This window comes from Dacryopinax primogenitus (genome assembly GCF_000292625.1).
Source record: "Dacryopinax primogenitus strain DJM-731 SS1 chromosome Unknown DACRYscaffold_11, whole genome shotgun sequence".
Lineage (NCBI taxonomy): Eukaryota > Fungi > Basidiomycota > Dacrymycetes > Dacrymycetales > Dacrymycetaceae > Dacryopinax > Dacryopinax primogenitus.
Window position 1 is genome coordinate 803,148 of NW_024467208.1, and position 22,343 is coordinate 825,490.

General features: G+C 52.8%; 8 protein-coding genes across 8 annotated transcripts; 6 read left to right on the forward strand and 2 right to left on the reverse strand.

Annotated features, from left to right (window-relative positions):
• Positions 1–681: 681 nt before the first annotated feature.
• Positions 682–1,169, forward strand: DACRYDRAFT_108453 (uncharacterized protein; the record flags this gene model as incomplete). The annotated part of the gene is made up of 3 exons (XM_040768652.1): positions 682–894; positions 948–1,028; positions 1,080–1,169. The coding sequence occupies 3 exons, from the start codon at positions 682–684 to the stop codon at positions 1,167–1,169; spliced, it is 384 nt and encodes a 127-aa protein (XP_040628018.1).
• An 832-nt stretch (positions 1,170–2,001) lies between these two features.
• DACRYDRAFT_22900 (uncharacterized protein) lies at positions 2,002–3,081 on the reverse strand. The gene has a single exon (XM_040773006.1). It carries the CDS (start codon positions 2,991–2,993, stop codon positions 2,028–2,030), a length of 966 nt encoding a protein of 321 aa, XP_040628019.1. The 5' UTR covers positions 2,994–3,081; the 3' UTR covers positions 2,002–2,027.
• A 3,914-nt stretch (positions 3,082–6,995) lies between these two features.
• Positions 6,996–8,721, forward strand: DACRYDRAFT_22901 (succinate-CoA ligase). The gene is made up of 7 exons (XM_040773007.1): positions 6,996–7,105; positions 7,154–7,216; positions 7,266–7,338; positions 7,388–7,578; positions 7,629–7,978; positions 8,035–8,478; positions 8,531–8,721. The coding sequence occupies exons 1-7, from the start codon at positions 7,067–7,069 to the stop codon at positions 8,619–8,621; spliced, it is 1,251 nt and encodes a 416-aa protein (XP_040628020.1). The 5' UTR covers positions 6,996–7,066; the 3' UTR covers positions 8,622–8,721.
• Positions 8,722–8,858: 137 nt separating this feature from the next.
• On the forward strand, positions 8,859–9,972 carry DACRYDRAFT_116935 (NADH dehydrogenase; the record flags this gene model as incomplete). The annotated part of the gene is made up of 6 exons (XM_040770284.1): positions 8,859–8,970; positions 9,022–9,415; positions 9,466–9,522; positions 9,572–9,635; positions 9,689–9,765; positions 9,823–9,972. The coding sequence occupies 6 exons, from the start codon at positions 8,859–8,861 to the stop codon at positions 9,938–9,940; spliced, it is 822 nt and encodes a 273-aa protein (XP_040628021.1). The 3' UTR covers positions 9,941–9,972.
• Positions 9,973–10,384: 412 nt separating this feature from the next.
• On the forward strand, positions 10,385–15,529 carry DACRYDRAFT_108457 (uncharacterized protein; the record flags this gene model as incomplete). The annotated part of the gene is made up of 5 exons (XM_040768653.1): positions 10,385–10,880; positions 10,933–11,415; positions 11,467–11,588; positions 11,636–14,353; positions 14,405–15,529. 5 exons carry the CDS (start codon positions 10,385–10,387, stop codon positions 15,527–15,529), a joined length of 4,944 nt encoding a protein of 1,647 aa, XP_040628022.1.
• A 383-nt stretch (positions 15,530–15,912) lies between these two features.
• DACRYDRAFT_116937 (alpha/beta-hydrolase) lies at positions 15,913–17,123 on the forward strand (the record flags this gene model as incomplete). Its single annotated transcript, XM_040770285.1, has 4 exons — positions 15,913–16,150; positions 16,200–16,443; positions 16,492–16,898; positions 16,948–17,123. Exons 1-4 carry the CDS (start codon positions 15,919–15,921, stop codon positions 17,121–17,123), a joined length of 1,059 nt encoding a protein of 352 aa, XP_040628023.1. The 5' UTR covers positions 15,913–15,918.
• Positions 17,124–18,044: 921 nt separating this feature from the next.
• DACRYDRAFT_53600 (uncharacterized protein) lies at positions 18,045–18,654 on the forward strand (the record flags this gene model as incomplete). Its single annotated transcript, XM_040775185.1, has 3 exons — positions 18,045–18,132; positions 18,188–18,329; positions 18,381–18,654. Coding segments are annotated over 3 exons (504 nt in total), but the record flags the coding sequence as incomplete, so codon positions are not given.
• A 475-nt stretch (positions 18,655–19,129) lies between these two features.
• On the reverse strand, positions 19,130–22,053 carry DACRYDRAFT_116939 (MFS general substrate transporter; the record flags this gene model as incomplete). The annotated part of the gene is made up of 16 exons (XM_040770286.1): positions 21,336–22,053; positions 21,183–21,249; positions 21,104–21,134; positions 20,903–21,055; positions 20,788–20,850; positions 20,652–20,741; positions 20,518–20,602; positions 20,457–20,471; positions 20,385–20,408; positions 20,210–20,333; positions 20,096–20,160; positions 19,920–20,048; positions 19,796–19,872; positions 19,585–19,741; positions 19,335–19,531; positions 19,130–19,278 (listed from the first exon to the last, which is right to left on the reverse strand). Coding segments are annotated over exons 1-16 (1,533 nt in total), but the record flags the coding sequence as incomplete, so codon positions are not given.
• Positions 22,054–22,343: the final 290 nt, after the last annotated feature.

Below are 22,343 nucleotides of genomic sequence, written 5' to 3' on the forward strand. Positions count from 1 at the left end.
CAAAAAGTTTTACAGGGGGAAGCGCCACCCTAGCACCCTGCCCTGGAGCAGACTGCATCATTGGTCTCCCTTGTTACATTCTTTCTACAGTGTTGAGCTAACCTACAACATGGCCTAGGATAGCCTAGGAGACTCCATGGAAAACCCCCTTGCTGACTCTCAGGACAGGACACCTAATGAGCCTACCCTAAACCCAAGCGAGGCAGTGCTAGGTCTCATGGAAGACCCTCAGGCAGGTATCCCTGACATGTGGTGAGTGGGATGACACCACTGCCATCACTAGCTAATCTGACCTTATTTGTGCATTGCCTAGACAGCATCTATTCAAAACCCATTCAGTGTCAAGGGCAAATTACTTCTGTCTTGAATGAAAGATGAAACCTGCCAAGGCAATTCATGACACCACATTCAAAAGACCATTCAATAGCATTGAGTACATATACAGACCACTTACTCACCAGCACATGAAAGCTGTTCCATGAAGTTATTGACCTGGTTGGGTATAAAAGGATGGCAGTTGAGAACCACTTTGCCTTAAGCTGGTCTTCACACATTCCTCAAACCACGCTCTTTGTTTATTAGCAGACACCCCACTACCTATTCAACCTTCTAACACCATATCAAGAACACAATTCTAACACCATCTCAACAACACAATTCTAACACTGTCTCAACAACAAGATGATCTTCCCTAACCTTGCTATTCAATTGTCGGTCTCTTCTGCGATGTTGCTTGTCACAGCTTGTCCTGCACCTACTCACTATGTCAATGATTCCCCCGCATTGTCTCTGCAGCACATCCCGACTGCCGACCTGGCCACAGAGCTATATGCACGGTCCTATAATGAGGAAGAATTTGAGCCCGTGCTTGCCGCTAGACATGACCATATTAAAGTGCGTGACTGTGCTTTTCTGACCGGAAAAGGATCACTGAAAGACCCGGATAGTATGAATTCCGGAGAGGTACCCCGGTCAAAACCAAAGACGGGAAGAAGCATGGAACTGTTCTAGGTCCAGAGAAGAAGCCGGTCAGTGAAGTTCCCCTGTATGCTTCTAACTTGGACTCATTTTTCTCGAAGGCGTATAAAAGGGTTGAATGGAAGAACCCCGAAAAACCTGGCGCCGTGGAAGTCGAGGACGTTCCTGCCAAATATTTGGTTGAAGGATAAGCCTTAGGGTATCCCCGTTAGATCTTCCTGTAACAAGGCGGGCCTGTTATAAGTTGGTCTTACGGAAATGCAGAGGTGTTCAGCCGTGTGAAATCGGAGGCAATCTTGTGCGTGAATGAAGAATGACTTCGCTCGACCTTTGGCGATGTCCCGCGAAAATATGGCAACAAAACGACCTACTGTGCCTCGTCTAGCGCGACCTGCATACTATAGAAGGGCGCTCCGCGCAGTCCTGGGACCTTGGTCGAGTCACTGACATTGACAGACCGCACACTTGCTACATGCAATCTGTAGTCATAATTGTTCTAGTCATACAGTTAATGGACTATACGGTAGAAAACACTTTCGAGAGAAGAATACGTTATCATTAAGCGTCTGGAGCAGGTATGGTAAGTTCGGATTCCTTGTCGTTGTCGTTTCCTTTTTCCAGTCGCTGTGCTCAAGCGGATGCAATATGTGTGAAAAAATGGGACGACACCACGGTCCTCGATAACTCTTTCTTATTGTACGTGCTACACAATGGACAGGCTTGCGGGCCGCACTGCGCAAGTCCGTTGTTAGCCTCCCAGAGGCCGAAGACGGCGCTCATACAAGCCCCAACAGAACAGAACAGAACAAAACAGAATAAAGACAAGAACGGCCCTCCCGGCCCAATACGCAGCGCTCAAAGGGAGGCTTGTCAACAAACATCAAATACGGAAGACGTTTCGTATGATATGTATACTATACACCCAATTCCAGAGAGATACAAAATAAGCGAAGACGAACAATAGGGAACAGTCGAACACGTTGGGTATCGACGTGGTTGAATATTTGGAATAGAGCCGTGGGGGGTATGCACCCGGTCGTACGGGACGATTATGATCGGGTAGGAGGGGCAGCCTGAGCGCGCGCACCCATCCCACTGGCAATCTGTCGCATCCTCTCCCGCTCGGACTCGACATGCTGTGCAAGCAGCCCATCCAGTCGCCTTACGTGAGGATCCTCGGACTGCTGGGATCGTGTCCAAGCTGCTGTAGGAGTATTCTGCGTCATGCCAATAGGTGACACGCCCGCATCAGAGCTCCCACTGTGCCCGCTTTGGTTCGAGACAAGAGCAACATTCTCGCTGCTGATGCCGCCAGTGCGAGTCAGAGCGATGTTGACGGAGGACTGTGATGCCGGCATCTGCTTGAGCATCTCGAGCGTAGTGCCGGGTATACGGGCCTTTTTGTGCGAATCCTTTCTAAATCTCGAGAAGAATGATCTGGCCGAAGGAGAGGCAGACCGCGGCTCGACGGGGGTATTGGTGATCGGTCGCCGACGATCAAACCCATACTGATCTAGTGGAGACGTGGTCGCACCAGACGAGTGGTACTTGCTAGACGGCGCAAGGGATATTGTATCAGCATGCGAGAATGTGCTCGAGGCACGGGGGATACCGGGAGGCATGCTAAAGTTGGACATGGCCGGGCTTGCAGCACGATTGACGGGGAAGTGGTGGATATCGTGCGGCGCAGTGGATGGATATCCGTGACCTAGCGACGGGCCAATCGAGCTCGGCGTGATAGACATCTTCTGAGTAGGGACATCTAACAGGCCATCTTCTTGCAAAGGACGGGCATCCTTTTGCAGGGCAGGATGCAAAGGACCACGAGGCAATGGATAGATAGTGGTGTCAGGTGCGACGAGTACGAGAGGTGCAGGCTTCTTCCTAAAGCTTCCAGCGCTCTGCAGGGTACCCGGGGAAGACGGTAAGCGCGCACGTGGCGAGGCTGGCTGGGATCCAGCCAGGGTGTCGACCGTGGAGCGTAAAGGAGGTGTAGGTCCTATCCTGCCCTCCATATTCTCGTTCAATGGAGAACGAAAAGAGGACACGGTGCTCCCACTCATCGTCCTCCCATGGCCCGGAGACATTGGACCGGTAGGAAATAGCATCGGCATGGGACTTCTTGGAAGGGCGATGATGGTATCCCTCTTCCTACTCTCTCCATCTGTTCCAGAATACATCGAGAGGCTGTCAAAGCTCTGCCGCGTGGGGAAGTTGGACTCGACATGCGACCCGTTCTGGATGATGTTCGCCATCCCATCAGTCGGTAAGGCGGGTTTGGAGGTTATTTCCACGGAGGGAAGCAGCACTGCTGGGGCGGACAGAGGCACCACAGGCTTGATCTGCGTCGGTACAGGAGGAATCGGAAGTGGGGGTAATGGCATCTTAGGTGGAGAACCAACGACCAACGAAGGCTGACTGGTAGCCCTGCGCACCGACTTTCTCGCAGAAGACGCAGCAGAAACCGATGCTTGACTGGGCGTGCGTTGTCGAGTAGTGCGCAAGTCGACGTTCGACCCTCCATACGCCCCTTGGCCCAATTGCCGTTTAGCCGGATTCTGATTCTGCGAAACCGGCTTTGGGACAGGGACAGGGATGGGCGCCTCTGTCTCCCAGGCCGAGCTGTCCTCCGTCTCATCCGCGATGACGCGATTCGGCCATGCTTCGACCATGCTCAGACCAACAGCCTGGTGCAGAAGCGCCCGGCGCCATGCTGCTTCTTCGGGATCGATCTCGACGGGCTGACGAGGTGCGGGCGCAGGCTCGTACTCCGATTCCTCCGTCTCCCATTCTGACTCCGCGATGATGGATGTTTTGGCCTGACTCTCCGGCTTGGGAGGGGCAGGTGGTGCAGTAGAGATGCCCAACCCAACTGGCTGAACCTCTGCTTGGGGCTGGGGCCGAGGCTGAGGTTGAGACTGGGGTGGCAACGGTGGTAGCCTCGTGGGTGGTGGTGCGGCATGTGGCACTTTTACCACTCTCGCAGTGACGGGGTCTTTCAGCGCCGGAGGGGCAGTGTCGACCTCCTCTGTCGGGTCGACTTCCCACGAGTGCGTCTGTTCTAGGAGCTCTCTCTCGCGTCTCGTCATGCCTTTTGGATGCGCTCGACCGCGTTCTTCCTCCCGTAGACGGGCTTCCCGAGCTGCGCGATGCAGATCCGGGACTTTCTCTTTGATAACCATGACACGACCTTTTGGTTCTGGGGTCTTCGACGTGGGAGGCGCTGTGATAGCTGGCGAAGATGCTCGGCGAGGGAAGGTCCCAGGGACAGCCAAAGATGGTGGAGGAGCAGGACCGGCTGCAGCACGTGTGAACACTTGCGAACGAGAGGCACGAATACCGTTGGTTTGTTGTGGCAGGGGCACTTGAGCAGGAGGGCCCCCGGGAGACTTACCCGAACCTGAACTGAGGGAGGTGTTCGACCGCGCTCTCGGAGCAAAGAGTTGCCGCAATGCTCCGCCAGGAGATTTTGGCTTAGACCCCACAGACGTATTGGTAATACCACCTGAGGCAGATACGTTGAGTCCACCCAGCTCTTTCACGGCAGGCTTATCGTGCGGGGATGGCAGGTAGTATCGGTTCTGCACTAGCAGTTTGAGGCGATAGGCCACATCGTCTGGATCTTCACCAGCGGCCGAATCGAGTGATTGAGAATGCACAGACGCACTTCCTGACATGGAGGGTGACAACGGCAAATACTGCATACTGCGAGAGGGAGACAGCCCGGAAAAGGCGAGACTGTTCGTGCGGTACGTTCCATTCGACAGCGGCGAGGTGGGAGAGGACATGCCACTGAAGGTGTAGGTGTAGGTGTTTGTTTGCGTGTTGTTCGTGCTGCTTGTGGAGAGTGGGTAGACGGAGGAGGTGAGAGATGTATGCGGGGTATGTTGGGATGACTGGAAGGACGAAGAGGTGCTGAAGTGGAGAGATGGGGATGGAGAAGGCGGGATGTCGGTATATGTAGAGGGGTACGGGTTGCCTGCCCAATGGTAAGGGTATGCCGGTGCGGAGGAGTCAGACATGAAGGATGAGGACGACCCAATGATGGGAGAGTCGATAGACGCGTGTGTCATAAAGTCCTGTGAATAGTCACTTGGTTGACGGATCAGAAAACATCGTGTTGAAAGTACTTACGTTGGCCTCTTCCAGTTCTCGCTGGAGCAAGCTCTTCTCATCTGCACTCCTCACCCCGAGCGCGCTATAGGCGCCCCTGGGCCTCTCCCTCTCCCCATCCGTACCACTCCTCATGTTTTTTCGCCGTCGTTTTGGGGTTGTCCGCCCGCTTGCCGTCCCATTCAACACACTTCGCATCTCCCGCACCTCACGACGAATGCCCTCGACTGCATCACCCAGCGGGATTTTAACATTCGGTGGGGCAAGTCGCGCAGATATATCCGATCCTGCACTCGAAGAATCGCTGTCTAGATCTGCGTCTCGCGGTCGATGAACTGCGCGAAGGGTGTGCACTGAACGCGAGGATGAACGCGAAGACGCGGCTGAGGTGCCAAAGGTCAGAGGAGGTGCTGCTGAGAGCGTATCACTTGAGGGGTTGGGAGACGGTCGGATGGAGTGCATGACTGCAAGTGATCGTCTACCAGGTCAATCGTAGTGAAGCTCCAGCTTTGTGATGGGAGGAGAGGGGGGGTAGAAGAGGGGAGAAAGGGAAAGAGGATGTGTAACGAGTAAGTGACGCCGACGGAGGAGAGAAGGACAGCGAGGTCGAGGAGGAGGAGGAGGAGAATGAAGGGAATGGGATGGGTCTCGTCCTTGACCTGTCAAATGAGTGTGTTTGGGTCGGCGTTTGTCTAAGGTGGGATAGGTATAGAGGTGTCTGGTGTCTCTGTGTATGCGCCTTTTGGGATTTTCTTACTGGAATGCATCCGAAGCAAGCGCGTGTTCGGCTTCTTTTCCTAGGAAGCGACACTCCTCCTCTGCCCAGGTGTCATTTTACCCTCTCTCTTTCCTTCTCCATTTTGATGTGGCTATCAACCCGTCGGGAACATTTAGAACGTCAGGAACCCACATGGTTGCCCCCTAATTCAACTCTCTGATCGCTTCGGGGAAAACTCCGCCACGGCGAGGGTGTGTCGTCAAGGTGGGCCCTTTCGGGCGAAAAAGGCTATTCCAACATCTCCGACTCTCTCACATATCAGAATTCTCCGCTTAACAAGGCTTGGCATCCACCATGAAACGCATCAACCTCGCACACATACCAGCTGCGTTTTCAACCAGCCTGATAGAATGATCACCTCGTCAGTACGTTATGCCTCATCTCGAGCATTAATTGGGATGAGTCGCGCGTTGTTGTTAAGGGCGGCCGATCCCTTGCCCCTGATCCCGTTAGGTTCACTTTATGAGCACGTTCGCCGTGAGTCCCCATTCATTCGTGTGTTTCCCATCTGATTCTAGTGCAAGCTAGACTAAGAACTGTTTCTCCCAAAATATGCAAATCAAGAGAAGATCATCCTTGAGTGCAGAAGCAACCACCATATGATACAATGCTGAGTAACAGTCATTTTCTTCGATAGTGGAATATACGATCGTTATCCATCGATCAAGAGATTCAGGGTGAGCACGGGCCGGAGATTTCGGCGGAGACGAATTCTTTCCTCAGCCCTTTTCTACAGTAACCTACAACGGACTTTTGCACGTCTTTTAAGGCAGCGCAGCTGTCTGTTCAGCATGCCGTTATTTGGAATAAATCTGGGTAATCTTCCTCCTTTAATGTGCTGTAATTTGTGGCATCTCGTGGTGCCTGGATCGCCTCCGAGTTTATAGGGCTCCTCGACTCGATAACTCGTGACAGCACTTCCTATGAATAAGCGACTGTCCTTGTGTTTCTCACACCCGCATCTGAAGCAGCATGCAATTATTGCCAGCAAGATGAGTGAAATATTTCGTCGTTGTTGAACTTCTTCCAAGGGGCTGAGCACCCGTACCCTTCCGCGCGTCATTCGAACGTGACCGCATCCGTTTCCGTTACAGTCCCTCTCCGAGCCCACCCCACAACATTCATCCACAACCCAACCAGTACATCTCACGGACTTGCTGTCGTCGACCTTTATCCCCAGCATCATCCAGCAGCACCATGTTCCGCACTGCGAGGGCCGCGCCCGCTATCAAGCGTGTAGGTGCAGATTTTGTGTGCGTGGTTCTGCCACTGACAGTGAGGCAGTTCGCAGGTCAGAAACGCTTTCTTAGCATTCATGAGTATCAGTCTGTCAAGCTGCTGAACTCTGTACGTATTTTATATTCGACTTGATGTATGCTATCTCAAGCCCTATTAGTACGGTGTGCCCACCCCAAAGAGCATCCCTGCAAAGTCTGCTCAGGAGGCTTTCGACGTGGCGAAGAACTTCGGTATGCGCTCTACGCTGATAGGAGCAGTCCGCTAACCACGAACTAGCAGGAACTAACGAGCTCGTCATCAAGGCTCAAGTGCTCGCCGGTGGGCGTGGAAAGGGCCACTTTGAAAATGGCTTCCAGGGCGGTGTGCACATGGTCGACTCGGCAAAGGAGGCTGAGGACATCGCGGAGAAGATGATCGGTCATAAGCTGATCACGAAGCAGACTGGTGAGAAGGGCAGGATATGCAACGCTGTATGTTATTAGTTCTCTTGTGCTGAATGTCGCTCATGGGGGATTTGCAGGTCATGCTCGCCGAGCGCCGCACAGCTGATCACGAGTACTACGTTGCCATTCTGAACGACCGCGCCTCGGAGTCGCCTGTACTCGTCGCCTCCGCTTCGGGCGGTATGAACATCGAGGATGTAGCTAAGGAGAACCCGGAAGCTATCATCACTACCCCTATCGACTTCAAGAATGGTCTATCTGACGAAGTCGCCCTGGGCGTCGCTAAGAAACTTGGGTTTAAGACTGAGTCGACACAGAAGCAGGCCGCGGAGATCTTCCAGAACTTGTACAAGATCTTCAAGGACAAGGATGCTACCCAGATCGAGATCAACCCTCTTGGTGAGACCAAGGATGGCGCTGTGCTTTGGTGAGCATACATCGCTGAAATGTGCACATATCGGTCCGTCCTAACGGCCGTATCAGCATGGATGCCAAGTTCGGCTTTGACGATAACGCCGAGTTCCGTCAGAAGGACATCTTCGCCCTGCGTGACGTTACCCAGGAAGACCCAGCTGAAGTCGAGGCGCAAAAGTACAACCTCAATTTCATCAAGCTGGATGGCAACGTCGGCTGCCTCGTTAACGGCGCTGGTCTAGCTATGGCTACCATGGACGTGCTCAAGTTGCACGGCGGTGACCCAGCCAACTTCCTTGATGTTGGTGGTGGGGCTACCCCTGAGACCGTCAAAGCTGCTTTCGAGATCCTCCTCGGCGACCCTAACGTCAAGTCGATCTTTGTCAACATCTTCGGTGGTATCATGCGGTGCGACTACATTGCTGAGGGTGTGATTAAGGCTACGCAGGAACTGAACCTCAGTGTACCCCTGGTTGTCCGTCTGCAGGGTACAAAGGAGCCCGAGGCGAAAGCGTGAGTATCTCTTTCCCAGGCTTTTAGAATACGCGCTGACAAGGCGCTTTAGGCTAATCCGTGAATCAGGTTTGAAGATCTACCCATACGACGATCTGGACGAGGCCGCGGAGAAGGCTTGTGAGCTGGCTCATGCCGGATAAAATGTTCCTCTTGTCCCATGAATCCTCCTTACGTTACACAAACCTTTTTGTCCTCAAAGAACATATTTATACCATGGAAAGAAATGCAATGACAACTTTGCAATCCTTGTCGCATGCATGCATAGATTGCACTTATCGTCGGGAGATGCCGCGTGATACTTACTATCAGTGGCTGTGTAGAAGCATTGCCCAATTAGAACGTGCCCAAAGCAAATGTGACGGTGTCAACGAACCACCATGGCATCGAGGGCCGCTGCAGTCTTGTTACGAGGCGCTAAAGCGGCACGGCTTGCACCCAGACCTGCGCTGAGGAGCGCGGCGGCGTACACCACCACAGCTAGGAGATTAGGTGAGTTTTGTGTTATCAGGTGTGCCTGGAAGAGTACTGACTGTCAACCAGCGAGCGAATCGCCGTTCAAGGAGCCTGCCGGGGCCGATGACTATCTAGCACGCTATGCGCCCATCACGGGGGATATGCACAAATATGGTGCATACTTACTCCAATGCCTTCCCAGATTCGTCCAACAATTCAGCGTGTACAAGGACGAGCTCGTCCTGTATACCGCGCCTTCCGGTGTCATCCCCGTCCTCACTTTCCTGCGCGACCACAGTCAGTGCCAGTACAAGTCTGTCATGGACATCGCTGGTGTCGATTACCCTACGAAGGCGAATAGGTTCGAGGTGGTGTATAACTTGTTGAGTGTTAAGTATGGGACGAGGATACGGGTGAAGACGTATGCGGACGAGGTCAACCCTGTGCCTACTGCTACGGGCGTTTTCAGGGGTGCGGACTGGTATGTTTCCTCTTCCATGATAGGGTAGATTGGTACTTATTCCGAAATAGGTACGAGCGAGAGGCCTGGGACATGTACGGCATCTTCTTCCAAGATCACCCGGATCTGTATGCTGCTCCAGTCGTCGGGGAACCACAAGCGCTCACTCTATCTCAGGCGGAGGATCTTAACAGACTACGGCTTCGAAGGTCATCCTTTCCGCAAGGACTTCCCTTTGACTGTGAGTGGCATGTACTCGCCTCGTGTGGAAGACGATACTGACGCGTTGTTCAGGGATATGTGGAGGTCAGGTACGACGACGAGAAGAAGCGTGTTGTCTATGAGCCCTTGCAGATGACTCAAGCCTTCAGGTGGGTAACAAGCGAGATAAAAGAGTGGTAACTACGATTCTTATGGTATTTACTCAGGAACTTTGGGGATGGGCTCAGCCCGTGGGAGATGGTTGGCGATGGAAAGGATGTTAAGCCTGAGCAATTCAAAATCAAGCCTCCTCCGCCGCCCAAGACTGAAGAGCAGAAGAAGTAGCGCTACTGTAGTATATGATGCAGTGTTAAAACCGAAAGGGAATTCATTATACCTTTTTACATTCTGCTCCAATCAGCTGTGCGCTCTCAATTGGTGGCTGGGAGAGATGAGAAGGGTCAGGCAGCGCGGAGCTAAAAGTTTAGGTCCGCTCAGTGATTCACATTGGACCGCAGTTCAGTCACCGAGGGCTGTTATAGGCTCAATTTGTCGGGGAATTGGGCAACTATCAAACTCGACCTTTACTGCTTTACTTTTACTCACTCCTAGTCAATTAGACAGGATACTGAGATATCTATATACCGCTCTGAATATCTGGGACGCCGTTTCGCTCTTGTACTTTCCTTATACCTGCCGGTGAGGCTTGTCGACCTAGTCGTGTGCACATCCCTGGCTGATCCCGACCTTTCACGGCGCGTCACCCAGCGAGCAAGCCCTGACCAGAGCATGGGTCATGACCCAGAACACGAGCACCAACAGGAAGCTACTGCATTGAATGATGCCACTTCCAGCGAGCAGACCCCGACGGGAATAGAGAGTGTGGAGTCAGAGAGACGTCCTGAACATGAACGCGAGCTGCTACCGGAAGACGCGCTTGTGCATGAGCAGCGTAGCGGAAAGGAGGAAGTGTGGAAACACCTGTCGATCGATACGCACTCTACACCAAATGGACGAGACGGGGACGCGACCGAGCACAGCGAGCGGCATGGAGATACGAACGAGGAGGCTGGCCATGATGGGTCTACGTTATCAACACCGGTCGAAACACCCAGTATCGGTAGTGAACACGCTTCAACGTCCATGTCCCTCTTCCCTCATGGTTCAGCACATCTGGGACCGCCGAAGAAATTCGTCAGCTCTGCCAACATCAATAAGAAGTTCCTCCAGAAGACGGCCGCGCCGTCTCCACTTCCCGCCCCGGGGAAAGGGGTCATTCCCACAAGTGCGCCTCTGGCTCTTATATGATGAAGTATTCATAATTGATATCTCATCAGTTGCCCGACCCGCATCCGTCACACCGAACCAATCTCAATCAAGGTTGGTTACTACGAAACTCACGATGGTGGCGCCTGCCCTGCCTACACCTGCAGCGGGATGGAACAAAAGTGGCACACCCTCTGGAGCACCATCACCTCAACCTGCTGCAACACCATTATCAGCGCAAGCGCATACACCTGCCACAACTACACCTGCAGTTCCGCATGCCACCATCCAAACTGCAGTTCTACAATCCGCATCAGCGAAGCTGGCAACATCTGCTGCCGCATCAAGATCGGCAGCGCCACCGAGTCCAGGTGCCCTCCCCGTCCCATCGGCACCCTCAGCGGCACGAACTCCGCGCCCGGTACCGCAGATACAGAAAACACCGGCAGTTCCGACAAATGTGTGGGGTCACCCAGCGCCCGTTCCTGCGATTGGAGTAATGCCGGGGTTTACAGTTGATGCCGATTTTCCAACAGCAGCAGAGGCAGCTCGAGGTGCGTCCGGTGCTGTTATCGTATGGTGTATATGTATTGACGACGACATAGGGAAGCGTCCAAGACAGGGGCCATCGCACAAGGCAGAGGCAGTTCCGCCAGCGCACGCAGATACGTCCGCCGACGCGTTCCGCGGCGTTCACCTGGATCCTAATGCGCATCACTGGGATGAGGTAAGCATGCTAGTGCTCTCTTACGGCATATACTAATTATTCCTCAGATGGAGGATGAGGAGGATGATTTCCTGGCTGGTGAGGTGGAGTTTGGTGACGGGCGGCAGTATAAGGTGGAAACAGCAGAGAATGCTGATACGGGTCGCCCACCGGCTAGTGCTTTCCCCTTAACACGAGAAAATCGTTTCTCAGACGACTTCGATCGAAGCTGGCCTCGTACAGCACCACTACCTCCTCCACATGATGTGTCCCGACCTGGGCCAGAGATCTCTCCAACAGGTGAAGGCCAAAGAACATTATTCAACGAGCGCTCCAATCGACTGGAACCTTGGGGTCGGCCTCTTCCTCCACACCAAGCAGGACGGCGAAGAGAAAGTTTCGATGAACATCACCATGGTTTCCCAGGGCGAGATGCTCCTCCGCACACCCTGCACTTGCTGCAGAAGGAGCCACGCAGTGCGACGTACCCTTCACGCGAACCGCCCCCCCCTCACCCCGGACGTACAATTGGTTCGCCTGGCCATATGACACGACAGTTGCCACCGCATCTATTACAATCTCCCGTGGCGCACGAATCCCCTTTATCTGCCGTCGGATCCGGCCGCCCTCCGCATTTCGTAACTTCTCCCCAGAATGCCCCCCTCCCTGTCCCGACATTACCGCCCCCTCACCTTGCAACATCAATATCCACTGCACCTGACTCGGCTTCACTCAAGTCGCTCAGCCCAGACGCGGCTATTTCACCTGGGTTGCCGGCGAGCGGAGTGGATGTTGGCGAATTGCATAAGATGGCTATGCATTCTGCCGCCGAACGGGCAAAGCGTCGGCGCCAAGAAGAGGAAGAGGAAAGAGAACGAGAACGCGATCGTGCACGGCGGAAGGCACAAGAGCTAGAGGAGAGAATCAAGGCAGCAGAATTGGAGAAAGAGAAGGAAGCGGAGCGGCGAAATGAAGCGGAACGTGCGGAGCAAGAGCGAAGAGCGGCAGGAGAGAAACAGAAAGAGTCAGAACGAAGAGGACTTTGGCACATTGAACGACCTAAGTCCCCAGTATCGCCGTCTGCCTCAAGGAACGTACTCCCTCGACCGGATTTGGTTTCCGCACCAGTTGAGGCAACAGCAGATCTACCATCGATGCGGGTAGACTCATGGAGGTCCAGCAAACCTATCGCACCAATCGGGACACATCCTAACGCAGCACCGTCCCTTAAATCCCCTTCACCTCTGGTTCACACTATCCCTCTTCCTCACAAGCCATTATCCCCTATCGTGTCGAACATTCCGGAGGTTTTGGCGATTGGCTCCTTGGACGGCATCGAAGAGGTGGACTTCAGCGAGATGGGCCAGCTGGTCCATGGGAAACCTGAGACATCTCGGTTCAATGAGCAGTCACCCCCTACCCGTGACCGAGCACTCTCGCTCAATCACAAGAGTGATGCAGGCCCATGGAGGCGAGCGACTACAACCGTTGCACCGAAAAGCGCTGCTCCTACTGTCAACGGCGTCCCGCATGCTATAACCTCGGAACCAGAAAGCTTCTCTACCCTTCCTTCTGAAGTATTCGTCCTGCAAGATGAGACTGCGTCCATGGAACAATCGCCTGTCCCGCGGGTGTCAGTACCAGGGGCTGCACCATTGAAGCATCCGGTACAGCCAACATCCCCGACCAAGCATGCATATCGTGAGCCTGCTATGTCCGCCTTGGATGACACCATGTCCAGAATCATGGGTGCACTGGGTGCCATGCAGGAAGCCCGAACGCATGGGACACCCACCAAGGTCGTCAATGAGTCCCCCGTTCCGGCGCTCCCATTGGATACGAGGATCCACGCAACGTTGGCATCGCTAGAAACTACGAGTCACGTAGATCGGCCAATATCCCCTCCCTTAGCCTGGCGAGCATACCCGGTAAGAGTACCAAGAAAGTCTTACAAGCACGAGGATGTCCCCCCTTCGCGCATGGATGCCTTCTTGCAACCTCCATCACCGGCATCAATGGATATTCTATGCTGGGTACCCCCTGTGAAGGACATGTCTGTGAGGACGTTATCCCGAGATGACCTCTTTCACCGCAAGACATACACTCGCGGAGTAGTAAACGCACGTGTGCTGTTGCCCACACAACGCATTGTCCCATTCGAGAAAGAAGCTCTTCGGCCGGTCGTTCGCCTTCCTTCCAGTATACGTCAAGAGCCTCCAGTTGTGGCTTCTGCTGTACCGCGTGTCCTTCTTCCAAAGTCAAGGATGTCGTCTGTTGCTCCTCGTGATGTGCCCTCAGAAGCACGAGACCATTTTGTGGAAACCCTTTCTCGGGTATCTACGTTGCCAGGCAGTGATGCTTTGCTCGCTGGTGATCTCAAGCTCACCAGCCGTTCCCCTCCCCCAGACGTCTCATACGGACTTTCGTCGTCTCCGGAACAACTCATTCCGGATACCTACACTCTGGACAAGCTTCTCGGTTCACTCCCCCAAAGAGTTCCACGCAAGATGCCCGAAGGCGTTAATCTTGTGTTATACAAGTCTCCCAGTCGCGTGGATATGACAGGCGGGGATGCCTCCGCTGTTCGCTTCACTGTGAGCAGCGAATTGGATGGACAAAGTCCTCTCGACAGTGCATTAGCACAGGCTTCAATCATTTCACCTCGTCGAGTGAATGCCGATGTTACGGGTTCGACAGACAAGCCGATCCACGTGAGCGAGCTGAATGGGGATAGTGCACCACACGTCGCGGACATTGGGCTGAGCACTAAGCCCTCTGAGGATAACGTCAGTATTCCTACGTACGTCCGCTGATCATGTTACTAATGTTGCTATTAGATGACAACCCTTCTATCCTCGGTCGGTCAACCCACCGGGCCCACCAATATCCTCTCTCCGGAGAATGATAGCATGACCTCTGTCACCACGGCTACCTCAACAAAAGCATCTGCCACACCTGCATCTGGTTCTACACCGAATCCTTGGGGGAAAACACTTCTGCCTGACCCCGAACACTTGAAGGCGGTATGGTCCCATCCTGGCACCTCAAAGATCACGGAGAATTCTCTCAAGGGTATAGCTGACGAGTTCCCTACGTCCTTACCTGTGTCCGTACAGGAGTTGCGATCTGAAGATGTTGATGTTCCCAGCGTGAAGAACGCAGATGAGTTGCCAACACCTGCTGTTGCGGAACCTCCAGCACGGCCGTCGTTCTTCGACCCACACAAGTCCTTCCAGCAAGTGCCCATCCAGCCGGCTTCAAGCACCTCTAGATTCGTACCTCCTCCGCCCGTCAACTACAGCGGCTCCGGATTGCACAGTTCCTCTCCATATTCTGGGTTGGGCACGGTTGCTTCTGCCCGCCCTGCAGCTGCACCGCTCGGCGGAGTAAGGCCGTTCCCCTCCTACGCTCCGATTGTGCCGGGACATTCACCTAGCCCCCCTATCATGTACCCGGCCGCCAACGCCTACGCAATGGTGTCTCCTCAGACGATCTCGCCAAATATGCCACAGCGCATATGGGTACCACCGCAAGGCTCTCCCGCGACCAGTTATGTGACCACCTCGACCCAATACACCCCAGGCATGATGCCATACGGCGCCGCTGGTACTGTCGGTGCTGTCGGACGACCTTATCAGGCCATGGCCCCCGGGTCGAAAGCGCCGGGTGGTGATCGACCACTCCTTCTACACAATCCTCGTCTGAACCTTGCAAACCCAATGGGGACACACGTTTCGCCCCCATTCGCAGGCATGGGTAATATGGAGCAGATGCCGGGCTTCTCCCCCCCGGTACCCCATGCTCTTCCTCAGGCTCACGTGGGCTTTCCTCCTCATCAAGCCAATCCGCCTCAGCAGATGTATACGGTACCCATCGGTGGTGGTAGGGGTGCGGTGCGGAACACGTATGATGGGTACCAGCCCGTCCCATCGGGCGCATTTGTGCGGCCGTCGGGTTGGTGATATGAAAGTGACGCCGTGTAACATGATTCTTTATGTTTTGTTCATGGTCTATCTCTTAATGCATTCCAGGGTTCTGAAGTTATCTTCTGAGGGAACCTAATTGCTGACCATTTGCACTCTCACTGGTTTGACAATGAATAGCCCCCAAGGGCTTCTGTCCTGCCGGCCGTGCGCCGCCGGAGCGCAGCCCGAAAGTTCTTCATATATACATCAAGGCAGAAGACTGGTTACGAACCGTAGAAACGTTTTGCCGATCGGAACTGCGGCTGGCAGAGGCAAGGCAAAACGGCAGGCCGGATGACCGAGATGTCTCACCATCAGGGACGGCGCGGTATAAATTCCACTGGTTGCGCGCTTAATAGTTATGCCGAACCAGCTCTACCACCAAGATGACACTTCTCTTCCTATCGACAAGGTATAAAGCGATAGGCCGCTCGGTCGTTGCAAGGCAGCTTTTGTACACTCGGCAGATGTCGTTCATCAGCGGGACTGTGAAGCTGCCTACCATCGTGCCTGGCGATGAACCAGCTGAGTTCAAGTATTTTGACAGCCAGCCAGCGGGAACAGAATCGACGCCATCGACGACGATAATTAGCGTTCATGGCGTTACTTTTCATTCTGGTATGTTACCAAGCGATTTAACTGCCGAAACGTGTCCGATGTTTGATAGCTATCTGGGACCGATGGCTACCCTCCTTGAGAGAAAACAATATTCGGCTCTTGAGCTATAACAGGAGAGGATACGAAGGCTCTCCATCCATTCACAAGGAGGACCCTCCCTCGGCCGGATTGGTTCAGACAACGGTTCGATACACACTTGACATGCTGAAGTTCATGAAATACGCGGTGGATGAACTAGGTGTTCAGCCAACTGACAAGAAGCGCAAAAGTGGAGGTGTTGTTCTTCTTGGATGGTAGGCGTGAGTGACTTCGGCTGAAACATGGAACTGACAGTTGAACAGGTCGAAAGGCTGCATTCCTCCTATCGCCCTCATGGCATCCATGCGACATGTTAAGAACCCCCTGTTCCCCATGCCGCCTGAAGTAGTTTCTCTGGAGCCTATGCTTGAATCCTACCTTCGGGCTGTCCTGCTTTACGAGCCTCCTGGCACGGCGTCCGGCCGTCCTCCCACCGAAGATACGAAAGAGTTTGCTGTTGGCCCTTCAGAAATTCAAACTGCCTTCTATAACTGGGTTATCAAGAAGATAAATCCTGATCTGTTGCCTGCACTCAACAACGCATACAACGGTGAGCACACCGCCCACGAGTTCTCTTGGTACCTTGCCCCCGATCGCCCAACCATCGAACAAATAGCTTATCAAGCATTTGACCCTGTCCCTCCTAACCTTGGGGTTGGACTGATGCTCGGTAAGAAATTCCCTGCCAGTTGGACCTCTAGACTTAGAGCAATAATTAGGCGAGGAGGCAAGCGACTATTGCAAGGATGCTGGAGATTGGATCCAGCAGCGTTTGGCACAACAACCTCACACAGCTACAGCGATCATACCGGGGGCAGGTCATTTCGCGATGATCTCGCACCCAGACGCCTTCACCAAAAGCATTGTAGATGTGTTGCACAAGCTGGATGTCTAGGTAGCTCATGATCAGTGCCTGTGCAGAGATGCTGGAGATCGGTTCTTTTTCGGCCCGAACTACTAAGCCCGAGGTTGAAACTCATGGCGTGCCCTGACGGGTCTTGTCCATTACCACTCTTCCGATGTATTATTATCTTTCCTTCCTTCGTCCTCCACCAATCTCCTCGCCCTATGCCTCCGAAGTTACAATTACGCCACAAATAACTAATGATCTGCGCACTGAGTGAGCAACCACGGTTTGGGAGATTTTCTTCTGGCAACTCGATTTCGCAGATTCTTCGAGGACGCGGTAGATATTCAGTACTCTTGGGTCCTCAATAGCCCTACTTCGCAGAGAGCAAGCCCCAAAAAACTCACAACATGGAAAGGATCATCGTCAGCCTATAAACCCATCTCCATAGGATTGCCGTCCTCTGCACGCGCAGGACAGGAATGGAGTCTGTCTCTCTTCTGTGCGCCCAACGCTTCAGCAGGCATTCCCCTCGGGAGAATATACCCCAAACCATACGGTACTTCCAGCCTTCCCATCACGATTACTTCCCCAAGAGACGAACCGGTCAATGTTACCAAACAGGATGAGATAGAACGCCTACTCCTGCTGCCTGCTGAGACAAATCTCGCCGCGGCCACGTCGTCAAATTTGAAAGAACTTACGATCCGAGAACGGACTTCGTACGACCTCGACAAGGTAATCTCTAAGCCTTTGAATTATCCAGGATGATTATGACTGCCTTTCAACAGAAAGTCTGGGATTCGGGCATGGGCTTAGCCGGTTGGTTCTGCAAGACGCTCGCTGGGAAGCCTGGTACTGAAGGTGGTCGTTTGCTGAACGCCGCTGTTAGCAAGAAATCCGGTTGTCGAATCATCGAACTCGGTAGAATCCTTCGCATTGAAGCGCAATTATTCTAATGGCTGATTGCTAGGTGCCGGGACTGGGCTAGTGTCCCTCGTATTATCGGCCCTATTGTCATCGCGACCAAACATATCAGTGACAATCACCGATCTTGGTATGAATGATTGAAAATCGACCATTCTCCGAAGGTTTCCTGACAGTACTCTTAGCTTCGGCCATATCATTGCTCGAACATAACATTCAGCACAACCGGCCATTACTAGAGCGCACTAACATCCGACTGAATGTACTGGATTGGGAGCGAGATCTTCCGGACGAGATTAAATCATCAGGGCCGTTTAAGCTTATTCTGTCCGTATTATTTCGAATACTTCACCTGCACTCATTCACTATCTCCCCCAGCATGTCCGACGTCACCTACAACACCGCCTCTTTTTCAGCCTTGCTGAAGACAATGAGATCGTTGCGACAGTTGTCCCGTGATGCTAATGTAGACACGCTTGCAGTATTGGCTTACAAAGAGCGTGATATTGCCGAGCGCGAATTATGGGCGATGATGGAGAAGGAGGGCTTTCAGTTCGCGAAGCTCGAGGAGATTACTGGGCACGGTGGTCAGCCTGTTGAATTGTGGTTTGCACAGGTGTCACAATGTGTAACTCAGGTCACTCGTCGTTGAATGTTATACTGTCCTTATTCACTATCCGTCTATGCCGTGACTAACCTATATGATACAGTAGCAGCCATGGAATCCACAGACCCACTTTCCTGACGACTTGACCTCGACCGCAATCATTTTGTAGTTGCCTCAATCGATTGATCTGGTATTGACCCTGTGGAATCACGAGGGGAACTGCGCATTTGTGCCATTGGTTGAACTATGTCGGATTGCGAGATCGGAAGGATAGGTCCTTTCAGAGGTGAGGATATCTCCCTCATGCTGGCTCCAATGAAGAAGGCACGATCGGAATCATGATGTTGGGTGAGAAACGAAAGCTGATCTGAGTGAACACGGGTCAATTGCATGCGGAAGAAAGTATTCTTACGAGGAGAGCGAATCCAAGTAACGCCGTGCATAAAATCCACACCATCTAGGTATTAGGTTCAACAGTGGCATTAGTTGGTTAAGAGATCGTCCTACTGAAAGTGATTGAGAAACAGCTGCCAGTACTTCTTGGCGTAGCCAGAGCGGTGTCAGAAAGTGCAGGGCTCGGTAATCCACTCCTGCCGTAGTTTCGACAAGATCAACTCCGGGAGGAAAGTTCGTCGCAAGTGTGCTACTGAAAAGGGCGCCGGATATTGACTGTGTATCGTCATCAGGGGAAAGGCAAAGAGTGAAAAAAACACAGAAGCTCATACCAGACCAGTTGTCGCGCCAATGAAACGAACCAGGAAAAATGCGGATGTTGCACCAGCATCATCCTCCGTTCCAGGCAGTGCAAGTTGCAGGCCCGTTTTGAAACAGTGAAACAGGAGACCGATACCGATGGCAGCAATCAAAGGGTAGACTGCTTGCAGTGCAGTAGAGGATCCGGCATTAAGCGTGATCATAAGGCCTGAAAAAGAACAATCAGGGATGAAGTAGGGAGTCTGAGAAACCAAAACATACCAAATCCAATTGTCGCAAAAGTAAATCCAGCCCAATATACGCGTCGCAGCCCTATCGCTTCGCCCCATCTGCCAGCTGGCAGAGATACTAGGCATGAACCAAGGGAGTATGGAAGCATAAGAATACCGGACATGAGAGCAGAGCTTCCATCCACAGCCTGGAAATAGTATCAGGGCGACGCAAATGTCTGATTAACACAGATAGAACTCACTTGATAGTATAAAGCGAGGTAAAATGTCCCTGCAGTGAAAGCAAAATTATGAAGATATGTCATAGCAAGCAGCAAGGCTGAAATAATTAGTTGAGGTACTCTGTGACAATGCACGCCCCCTTACCGGGTTCACGCGATCGGAATAGTTTCGACGGCAGGACGGCATCACGTGCGGTGAAGGCTTCATTGACAATGCCCAAGCTGAAAGTTAAGAGTCCAACAATGATACACGGCAAAGTCTGAACCGATACAACTGATACGATGATCAGAAATGATGACACTGTCTGCTGCGCAACTTACATCCAAACTGGGAGGCATTACTGAACCCGACAATCATGGCTGCCGTCCCGGATGTGAGCAAAAGACTAAGAGGCAGATCAGAAGAGGACGTCTGGACTGGACTGGGCAACTCACGCTCCCAACCAATCGAACCGTGCCCAAGTCTCCGAAAAAGGTTTTCTTGTGTGTACGTGTTGAGGAACTAAGAAGATGCAAAGCACCAACCCTGCAATGGCGCCAACAGGGATATTGATGAAAACTGCACTCGATTAGCAATATGTCAATGGTATGATCCGAAGTGAATCCTCACATCCCCAGCGCCAGCTTATTGTATCTAATGGGAGCTCAGAAAGAGAGCTGCACGTTTAAAGATAGACCGAACCTGAAAATAGCCCCCCTGGTCGAACATCAGACAGGTTGAAATGGGCCAAAACAAGGCTCACCTAACAACGGCCCGGAAACAGCGGACATTCCCCAGGTAAATGACTTCAAGTGCGCCCACTTAGCCTGCTCCCGTCCTTTGGAAATCTTTTCGATCCGGTTAAATATCAGCATGTCCCTCAACTAGTACACGAACCAAGTCATCCGGAATAATCCAAGCCATCGCCACGATACCTCCCCCACCAGCCCCTTGCATACCACGGAAGATTATCAAGCTCAACATCGACTAAAGGACATAAGCAGAATGTTTTCCCAGAAGGGTATGCGCATGCCTGGGCTGTGCCGCACAGGCAAGAAGAGAGCAAGAATAGCAACATGCTCGCAAAAAGAATCGCCTTGATATATGTCTCAGTGATTTCACTTTCGCTTAGTCGCACAAAATGTTACCTTCCGTCCGAGAATGTCAGAGAGCTTCGCATAGAGCGGCTGAAATGTGGTTTGCATTAGCATATAAGACACCCCAATCCAAGCGTAATCGCCGTCGGAACCGTTCAGATCGGCAACAATGGTTGGAAGGGAGGTGGAAACGATGGTTGTGTCCTATGTCCAAGTCAGACAGAAAACTCGCGGTGTTGGGTAGTTTATTACCGTTGTCGCAAGAAATAACGCCATGTTTAACCTGCGATCAAACCGTGAGACGGTGATGTGAAGGCATATCTAGACGCACGCAATCATGATAACCACTAACCGGGCATGAGACGGCGATGCCACGTTCTCCCTGCATGCTTGAGCGGCTGTTTAATCTGGTCAGCAAGAGTCGTGGAGCCGACTCAACTGAGTCTCCGCTTTAGGAGACAGGAGATAGAGTTGTATTACTTACCCCCCCTGGTAGACCCGCTATCTGAGGATTCGGTCAAGTTGGACTCGTGGGATGGAATTTTGGCCAGCCCAGTCTCCTTAGGAGAAGAAACAACGAAGAGAGTCGACATAGTAAAAGGAGAGGATCAATCGAGCAGCGAGCAGCCGGCAATCGGGGTCAGCAACTCATCCCCCTCCTCAGCAGCCCTATATAAGTGCAGCCTGGGTGTGGTTGGGGGCAGCATGAAGAGGGATTTTTCCGCACATCCGGAGCTTGCCAGAACCTGCAGACATCGAGGGCCTTTGCCTGGAGAAATAACAGAGATGGCACAAGCGATCCATTTGTGGAATAGGTTGTCACCCCGAGTGGTCAGAGACTATCACGGAAAAAGCCCAGCGCATTCGGCGCAAGGGAGGAGTTCGCCCGTGCAGTGGGCGACAAACAGCAATACGCGGCGAGAAAGTCAAAGAAAGAAGCGCCAGTTATCAGATGAGATTGAGTGAACCCTGTCAGCGCCGGCCCGTATCAAATGCAGTTGGTGAACTCGACCTCTCTTTTGAGAGGTCACGCAGCCGATAGAGGCCAAAGATCCGTAACATCAAGGACAATGGTAGAAGAACACGAGACGTGGGTGATGCAGAGATCCTTCGATTTCCGCCGCCAGTTGGCAACGAAGGCACTCACAGGCTGCCGGCAGCGTGACAATGAGCGCATTCACGGTAAATCTTGAAGCGCGTGCAGAAGGGACCGAGGACATGCGAGGACGGAACCGTATTCAACCTCCGCAAACTGATGAAAAAGTAACATCAGGACAGGAATTCCGACCAGAATCGTGGAAGGAATGTCATGGATGATACAGGACGCGCTGTGGTTAGAGAGGTGTTGGATGGTGTTAAGCGTACAATGGTCCTCGGGAACGAAGTCTAAAGTCTATTCCAGATGCGCAAGGGCAACAATAAGGATAAGACTCGCCAGTAAGCCACGACCTTCAAACTACCCGTATAGTCGAGAACATCCACGATCCTCTGC